Below are 9,628 nucleotides of genomic sequence, written 5' to 3' on the forward strand. Positions count from 1 at the left end.
ACAGATATATGCACAAAAGCCATTATTTTCTTTGACACAGTACTGAAGGAATGGTCATTATCAAAAGTTTGGAGACACTGAAAAGTCAGGACAGTCTGAACTATCTATCTTAACTAACTATCACCACATAATCTGTATTGAGAATTAGAAAAGATATTTTTATTCAGTAATGATTCATTTCCAACTCATCCACAAAAATCAAGTGAAGGACTCCAAGAACAACTGCTCAAAAGCATGTGCATAAGTTACTACACATTTATTGATTTTTAAAGCAGGAACGCAACATGGCCTAGTGGAATAATTTATCATTCTGCCCTTACATTTGTTTTAAATGTGTTTTTTCAGTGCCTTGGTGATGGTCTTCCAGAAGATGGTTGAGGTTGCCTGAATTTTGAGAGAATCACATCAGAATCCACAAAGGTATAAATATCATATTCATGATGCTGAAGGTTCTTGTAGGTAGAATTATCAAATTCCTCTGGAGCAGGCTGAGCAGCTGTTGTGGTCTCTGAAAAAACAAACAAACAAACAGTGACTGGTGACTCTTAAGGATACCACAACAGATAGCAATATTCTTAATCAGAGTCAGCTTTCATGTACTTACAGATCCCAGCATTAAAAAAAAAAAAAGAAAATAAAAAAGATCAGCAACTATAATGTAAGGACAAGTTTACTAAATTCTGCTGGTATCTTGCATGGTTCTGAGGAAGCACATCAGTATGCAGCAGGGGAACAGAAATCAGTGCAAACCATGTATCATAGCACAGGTTTTCAAATCAAAACTACAGCTAACACTGGGGGAGGAGAGGGCAGGGCATTTCATTTATACTTTGAAGAAACAGCTCTGCATTTCCTGCCTTTCTCGTAGTTGCCTTGGTTTTCACTGGGGTTGAAACAGTAGGTGACACTCTTAGCAAGCCAGGAGAGGCAAAGAAGCAGTACAAATGATATATCATCTTCTCAGATCACAAGATACAGCAATTAGAAGTACTTTACAGATTGAATTTTTTCATGGGGAGAAGCAATGGAATTATTGAGATCTGCACAGTTTAATTTCAAATGTAGTTGTTCTGAACAGCAATGTATCGAGCACCTTTGAAAAATTTCCCTTCCTTTTTTTAAAAAATCATTCTAATACAATCTTCTAAACTTTATATTAGCTATCCTTCCTAAGAGAATAATCCTGATAAAGTTATTCAAAACTTCTTATTTCACATTAAAACCAACACAAATTCTTACATTTTCAGAATATTACACAAATTCAGGCAGTACCATTTACATAAAAAGATTTCTGTGATGGGCTGACTTTACTACCATGTAAATTGCAAGGAAAAAAAACTTTATTTCTACTATTAATTTATTCTCATATACCCAGTTATAAAATTACAAAATAATATAGCAATTATATAGCAAAAAGCTTGTCATATGAATTTGTATGTAGTGATTTGTATTAGATCTTATGAAGCTTTTTGTAATGCAAGTCTGCAATAAAAATACAAGAACTCAAGCAACAGAATACTAGAATTTCCCTTTAATTATGCCATAATTGTTGCAATTTAATACTATTGGTTTTAGAGGATGCATTCATAACATTTAGCAAGACTCATTTACAAAATGCAATATAATAAGCCACGGTTTTGGGAAAAAATGGCATGTTGAACCTATGAAAGGAAATATCCCTGTGCCTACTGTTCAGTTCCTACTGAGACAGCTCATAGGAGACACACTACACATATATCAACCAGATGATGCAGTCTTTGCTGCAAATAGCCTCAAGAACAAGCATGCATTGGAAAACGAACATTCAACCTGCAAAAGACAGTTGTTCGAAATTAAGAGACAGATGCTCAGGAAGAAAACCAGATGGAGTCTAATTTTTACTACCCAAGTTCATTGTACTTTGCTTTGCAATGGGAAAATTTATCCGAGTTCATTCCCCTCACACACCACAATTCATCTGTGCTTTCTCTCTTAAAGAGCAAGAATTTCACAAGATGTTCTTGAAAAATGAATCAGAAGTATATTTCTGAGTTACCATGCTTCTATTTTGCTACTTATTCAGCAGTTAAAGACAAACTCAGTTTTTGCTGACTGCTTAGTAAGCCTGCTCTACAGAGTGCATGATATCACCTTAACATTCAGGTCTGTAATGGGAAGAATTGCCTTTATGTCTTTGGCACATTTGCTGCAGAGTTTTCAGATAAGCTAAGTAACACAGGAATGTAAGTACAGAATACAGAAGAGATCGTTAATGGTGAACATCAAACATGGAAAAGCAGTAGTTGTTCTCAAAAAGGCCTTAAAAGGAAGGCAGAACAAGATACTGCCAAAGATGCCAGTGAAGCTGCTGAACAAGGAGTACCACTAGGTTTCACTCTTTGCTACCCAGACATTGTGCTGGCAGTAGAGGGGTGTGACCTTGCCTGTACTGACTCTCTCTCCTCCCCTACAACCACTGCAGCAACAGTCGTCTCGCTGGGTGTAGCGCACACCCAATGGAGACGTTCCTACTGTCACAACCTTACCATCTCCATAGAGCAACACAAGCTCAACAGCAAAAATGCTCTTTTTGGCATAGCTGGATCTACCTAAAAGGTTTTGCTAATGTGGTTATGCTCATGATCAGTCTGCGGCACAGTTGTCTGATCAACATAAATCTGCTGGAAAAATGTATTGCATAGGCTTAATCTTATTCTGGATTTACAGTATCAGAACAGCAGCTGCTGTTTCACAGACTTACAAAGTGTCATAATCCTCACCTTGAATCATCAGCACATTTTAAGAGCAAGTCCTCTCTCCCTTTCTCATACTGCAGGCTAACTGAACTCATTCTTTTGGTCTTAGTATCACTCCAGTGTAGAAAAAACACTAATACTTGAGCATCTAGAGCACCACTGTGAATGCCAGGGAGAAAAGCATCATCTGTAAATAACCACAAATACCATTTCCCAATTTATTTTGAAAACTTCCTCTGTTGGCCATAAGGAGGTATAAATAAATGGATACTTTTAAACAGTGATGCATTTTACCATTTGAGTTGGGGTCAAGGAGGAAGGTAAGGTTGGTTTCCAACTCTAAAACAGACAAAATTATGAACTGACTAAACCTTTAAAACAGAAGGCAGCTCTTTGACTCCTCACTGTATCCTGGAAATTGATGTGCATAAGTGATTATTTGTCACTTAACCTGATTAGACACTTAAAGAGTGATATCCAAACAGCTTTACAATTTTGTTGCCTTTAGTTCCAAGCAGGCAAAATCTTTAATTCAAGAAAGCAACAAGAACAGTAGTCTTGAAAATGGTATGCTGCCTAAGGTGGGAGTCAAGCATGGTAAGTCACCACAGATCAGGAGAGAGAGGCACTTACTGTTGAAATACACAGAACAAGAGTGGTAGGAATGCTGGCAGAGGGCTTGCGCAGGACTATTTCTGTCCCCAACCATAAGCTAATAGGAGTGGTTATAACTAAGAAGGTGGGAAACATAGCTAAGGAGACAATTATACAGACCATGATGCTTTCCCCTAAGATGTATCACCATATTCTCCCTAACTGACTGCAAAAACTGGGTTACGAAGTCAACTTTCTGCTGCTTCAATATATGACTCACTCACAATACCTCAATCTCAAGAAAACAAATATCAAGATTTGGCAGAGATTACTGGATGTCTTCAATACAATTCAAAAGAATTTTCAACAAAAAAATCTCAAATTGTTTCAGAATAGAAACTATTCTGTTTTCATTTGACAAATAATTACTAGTTTATGAAATAAGATACAACGAAATGAAGACCGCTTCCCACATAACTGGGAACTGCATATTACACAGTTCTTAGAACAAGGAGCAACAGACAAGAATTTCTCTTCCAGAGACCAAGGCTACACTGTTAGCTCTGGTATAAAGATCTAAAGAATCAAAAACATAGAAGATTTTGGTCACTCTTTAAGGAAAGTTAAACCTTAGCTCAGATGAGTCAATATAGTTCAAACAATTTAAAGCTGTACCCTCTATTGTGCTTCCTTCTCCAGCTCGAACTCCTGCTTCATGAACAATCTCCTCCTTTGCTGTAGCGTGTGTCACCAGCATTGTGCTTTCAGAAGTCTCCTCCTGTAGTTTAGGAGCAGTTATTTCTTCTGCTTCAGACTCCTGTACCTCTTTTAATTTTTTCTCTTTTCCTCTGGATATCATTTTTTCCTTTTTGTCTTCCTGAGTCATTGACAAAGCTTTCAACGGAGTAGCTGCTGCTTGGGTTCCAACGGACTTTTCTCCCAAATAACTAGATTTAAGAGTGACATCTGTCAGGTCTCGACTTTCTTCCACGTGGGATTCTGAGACCAGCTTCTGCTGATCTGCTTCTTTTGGAGTTGTTTTTATGTTAGGGTCTCTTACTTTGGATTTTAATGTTTTACGATTGATTGATGTTTTAGAAAACTTGACCTGCTTGATAGGGTCAAGATCAGTTTCTGCTCTGTATGGCTTCTTCTTAGCTACATATTCTTTGTGGTGTTTCTGGGCCAAGTTCTCTTTCGGTAGCATTGACACCTTTACTGTTACATTCTCAGAAAAGATGGAATCTCGTCTTGGAAACTCTACTCTGGTTTTAATGGCAACTTCTGGATCATTATCATCATCTTTCTCTTCTTCAGAATCTGAGCTAGAATCTGAATCTGAGCTGGATGAAGATGTTTCTTCCTCAGCTAACTCTTTCCTTAAGCCTCCTTCTGTTGCAGGGAGCTTTTCCTCCTCAAGGGAGGAAAGAATTACTCGCTGAGGAAATGCAACCACAGTTTTTCTTGACATGAACATCCTCAGATCTTCAACAGAAGTTTCTGAAGCTTCCTTCAGCTTAGTACTAGATACGGTCACACCTTTGTTTGCAGATGCTGGGGGAGAGCTAGAAGACAACATTTTAGGAATTTCAACTGTTGCTCTGGTGGCTAGCAGTTTGGTGCTTCCCTGTGGTGCCACTACATCTAGGAAATGGCATAAAGAGGATTATCATCATCATATTTGACATCCCTATTAGTGTTCTCAGTCATACAATTTTAACTTTCTGACACGATCTGGTACAAAAAACAAACTAAAAATTTAGTATACTAAATACAGGTATTATGAAACAGCTACATTTCTGCAGAGATATTTTTTTAAAAATATAGAGCTCTAGTTAGCAGAGCACCCTTTGCTGCTGCGACGCTGAAACTCATGAGATATGGCTTTCATTCCTTGCTTTGCCAGACTCCTTTTGAGAGCTCTTTTCCTCTGTGACTCAATTCTGCAGCACTGGAACTGATTTACAAACATCTTCCTGTCCCAGGTGAACAGTAAGATAATTAGTTAGCTAACCTCTTCACATATGCTGCTACAAAGATGTTTTAAAGTCTGTGAACAAGCCAGCAAAGCAGAAGACCTAGCAAACAGCCACAACAGCAACAGCCAGCCTCTTGCAGTAGTTATCCTTGTAAGTGACAGGAAGGGATGACTCCCAAGAGGCAAGTGCTAGAGTAAGAGACACCTGATGTTATACACAAAAGTATTACCTGTTCGCATGTCCACGAGATTTATCAACTGAATCATCTAACAGTTTAATGTAATTTCCCTAAGACCCTATCTTCTCTGGTCTTCAGGATCTCCACTTTGTATTTCTGCTTTGAGATCCATTCATCAAGAAGTCTTGGAAGATTTCCTCATGTTGCACAGTAGCCTGCCTTTATTTCTTCTCCCTCATGGATACTTTCATTAAGACAAATTCTCTAGACAAGGAGCTATAGGTAAAGAGAAGCAGCAACTTCCAAACCCTTTCACAGAGTATCAGATGCCCCTTGGATGCACATGCTTATAGATATCCTCAATAGTAGAGGCTGATCAATGGTGAATAATGTCATTAGAGAAGACAGGAGGACAAAAAGGACTGGGAGCATATTAAGAAGATACGTCACCACTGAACTTCGCTCCAGCAAAGCCAACCCTCATAAGGAGTGGTGCCACTTCCAGAGTAATTCAATAGATTTTCATTCTATAAGGCAGAACTATACCTATTCCACCAGAACTAGAACTATTCCACAATTTGGAAGCCTAGATCTATTTCACAAGGCAATTAGTTTTTCCCCCTCATTGATATTTTATAGTAATATCTTATATAGTCTAAGAAGTTACTATAAGTAATTCTGAATAGAAGCAAGTCTTTACCAGTGTCCAAATGAAAATATCACAGAAGAGTCAGTTGTGAAGTTAAAAATGAAGTACTTAAGAAAGAAATACAGAGTTCTTAACACAAAAAAACAATGAAAAATATATTAGTTTACTATGCAGGTAATACTTTTGAAGGATTTCAGGCACTTACTTTTCTCCACCAGACTATAAGTTCAAATATTGGGGCCAGAGAACAGAAGTCTATAGCATAAGAGCAAAATAGAGCAGCAACATTGAAAACTGCAAATTTTAAAAAGTACTGTTAGAGCAAGAGGCAAACACCTCTATACTCTGCCCTCCATTAAGGAATGAGTTTGGCAGATGCTGGGAACTTCTGACTTAGTCAGAAGTAACACACTGCAAATCACTGGCAACTTGAATTTTTGAGAAACAGCATTTTTGACCTGCCCCTTTCCCCTTCTTTTGCTACTATATTAATTGGGGAGGAGTATGGGGATGACAGTCACCTCCAAAGGAAGCCCAACTTCCTGCAGAGACTGGCACAGCCAAACAAAGCAGCCTGCAGAAATTAATATTTGAGGAAACATTACTCAGCACTGAATCAGAGTTCTTAAAAGAAGTGCACAGGAAGGCCGAGCTCGTGCAAGAATGCCCAAAGAGAAGAAAGACCAGTGAAAAATGAACAAAAGCTGAAGAAGTATTAATGCAAAGACACCTTAAGAACCCAGAAAGGCAGAAAACATTCAATTTGAGCATTAATAGTAGATATTGCTAAAAATACTCTAAAAAATAGTGTTTGGGTATGTGAAAAAGATACATTTTCCAGCTTTTAAGTGGAAATTCTAATATTACTGAAACAGGCACTTTAACTGGACACTTAAATCAAAAAGAATGGCCGCATTCTGTACTGCAAGTTTTTTTCAATTGCAATATTTCAAGCTGTGTACTACCTGGTTTGTATTTGGCTATTACAAAACTGAACTGACTCTGCCAAAAGAACAACACATCCAAATCAGTAATAGGAATACTATTTCCAGATGCAACTTAGAATATGGTTGTAACACTGGTATCATTACTGAGATGCCTTTAAAATGTTTTCACATTCAGAAAAGTGGCAACCAGAAATTATTCCCCATCATTGATTTCATTAGGAAACATGATCACTTTATCAAAGCAAAGAGAACTTTCATACACTACTTTAGCTAGAATTTGAAAAAAATCTGGCTGCATCTTATAGCTTAACAAACCTTAATCATTTGCAGAGGGAGAAGGAAGAGAGCTCTTTTGACATATGAAACTACTTAGCAAAAAATCTAGAAATTGGTGCTTAAGTAGTGTGCCTGATATTTTACCTCAACCATGCCTCAAAATAATGCATAAAATAAACTATAACAATGATCATGTTATTCAGTCAGGCTTATACCACTCTATGCAGCAAAAGTTTTCTCAATGGAACACACAAGCTTTTATTTGCCTTGATATTTAAGAAGTTAACATTAGAATGCAAAGTTTGCATTCAACCACTCTTTCAGAGATCTTTTCAATAGCTGTCAGTAAGTCCTGTTACTCCTACATATGGTCCCATTGGGCTCTGCTCTTTAAGCACCTGGATCTCTAATTTGGGATAAGAATCTTAATCCTTGAATCAGTGAGCCTCTATTTACAAACACCATTTTGCACATTACATCCTCTTTTAAAATATATATTCATATTTTGGCCTTGGTCAGGGACAGAAGTGGTTCAAGTACCCCTAAACTTTGTATGTGCTTTAAAATCCAAACCCAGGTGAGCTTGCAAATCTATGGGGTCCAAGAGCACCACAGCTAAATTTAATCCAACAGGGCCGTGGTACTTTTCTGCAGCTTCTGAGCTTTGCTGCCTGGAGCAGATATGAATATCTTGCAACTGCCTTTGTCTCTCTCTCTCTCTGTCAAATGGGCTGCCTTTCGACCCAGGTGATCCAAACACTTCAAAAGGTAATCACCTGACACTTGAAACTAAGTTTTGCTCCTCATTATAAAAAGGCAATGTGCCACACTCATCGTTGTCAAACTTCAGGCAACTTGCATAGCTACCTTCTACTGGGACAAGTATAATAATGACCCCTCCTTAAATCTGGTGAAGGATCAAAGCAGCTGGCATATTAAGGTGCAGGTAAACAGGAAAAAAAATGGCAAGCTTACAGTGTGCCTACAAATATAAAGATATTCCACAAAGACCATTTTCACTAGATCTTTAGTTTTCACAGCATTACTGCGCAGTCATGTTGGAACAGAAATCACCATTCGCAGCAATGAGCTTTTATTTTACTGGTTTGCTTAGAAGCTGTTTGAAGACACAGCCATACAGTACGGCTTTGAGAGAGTCTAAGCTCCTTTTGCTTATTTAACTGTAATCAAAGCTACCAGATAAACACCCTCAGGTCTGGCAGTCTTTATGCTCAACAGGCAGAAAGACTTTCCAGCTCTGTATGTCATTTAGAGGGCACGGAAAATCCTCCTAAAGCCTGTAAGCTTAACTGGAAAGTCAGCTAGCCACCTAGCAGTTTAATATCAGAAAATTAGGTTCTGCTAGGAACGCTTGCCAACACGCTTCCCTTTGCCCGCGGCCTCTGACCGTGAGGAAATGAAGGGCTTACGCGTTTCGGGCCGTGTCCGAGAGCCGCCGGGCTTGGTGCAGAGCGGCGCCGAGGGGGCCGCGCCTCGGAGCGCCCGAGCCTCCCGCCGCAGCGCCTGCGGAGACACGCGACGGCAAACGCTCACCTTCCAGCGCGCGCGCGGCGACGCGGCCGCCTGCCCCCAACCAAACCGTTTCCCCCCTGATCTGGGTATAAAAAGCAGAGCGGGACAAAACCGAGGCTAACCTCTTCGTTACGCTAAGGAGGGAGGGGGAAAGGGAAAGGGGGGTCGCCCCACAGGTACCAGCGCTGCCCGCGCCCGCTCCCCCCCCCCGCCGCCACCAAACCCCCGGCGCATGCGCAGAACCGGCAGCTGGTGCCGACCAGTTGTCAAAAGGGACTTGAGCGGGGGGGGGGGGTGCGGGTGACCGTTAAAGCGCTCCGCGCATGCGCAGCAGCCCGCCCGCCCGCCCGCAACCGTCGCCGCTAGAGACGGGGCGCGAGGCGGCCGGCACCTGCGCAACGGGCGGGGGAAGGCCGCGGGGAGAAGGTCACCGCCCGGCTAACCGCAGAGCGCCGCTACCGGCGACCCTTAGCGGGTCGGGGGCGGCGGGAGACGGCCGCTAAGTCCCTCTCTGCGTCTCACCCCCCGCGGAAGGGCGCCATCCCCGCCCGTTACCTGGCGGGTCGCCGCCCGGCCGCAGCCCAGCACCCAGGGAGCAGCCATCTTGGCGCCAGCCCCAAGGCAGCACGGCCCTCCCGGCGGGCGGGGCCCCCGCGCCCGGATCCGCCTCCGCCTCCGCCTGGTGCCTGCGGCGGCGGCCGCCGCCGGGTCCCCGCTGGCGGGGCCCGTGTTGAGGG

At 41.4% G+C, this 9,628-nt stretch overlaps 1 protein-coding gene across 2 annotated transcripts; it reads right to left on the minus strand.

Annotated features, from left to right (window-relative positions):
• Nucleotides 1-241: 241 nt before the first annotated feature.
• NDUFV3 (NADH:ubiquinone oxidoreductase subunit V3) lies at nucleotides 242-9,555 on the minus strand. 2 transcript variants are annotated; one of them, XM_085297946.1, is made up of 4 exons: nucleotides 9,447-9,555; nucleotides 8,789-8,882; nucleotides 4,005-4,973; nucleotides 242-508 (listed from the first exon to the last, which is right to left on the minus strand). In XM_085297946.1, exons 1-4 carry the CDS (start codon nucleotides 9,492-9,494, stop codon nucleotides 342-344), a joined length of 1,278 nt encoding a protein of 425 aa, XP_085154072.1. In that variant the 5' UTR covers nucleotides 9,495-9,555; the 3' UTR covers nucleotides 242-341. The 2 variants fall into 2 exon arrangements, with proteins under 2 accessions (XP_085154072.1, XP_085154073.1); XM_085297947.1 differs by lacking the exon at nucleotides 4,005-4,973 and having other exon boundaries at nucleotides 9,447-9,554.
• Nucleotides 9,556-9,628: the final 73 nt, after the last annotated feature.

The sequence above is a fragment of the Rhea americana genome, unplaced genomic scaffold, assembly GCF_003343005.1.
Source record: "Rhea americana isolate MKP2758 unplaced genomic scaffold, rheAme1 scaffold_132, whole genome shotgun sequence".
NCBI lineage: Eukaryota > Metazoa > Chordata > Aves > Rheiformes > Rheidae > Rhea > Rhea americana.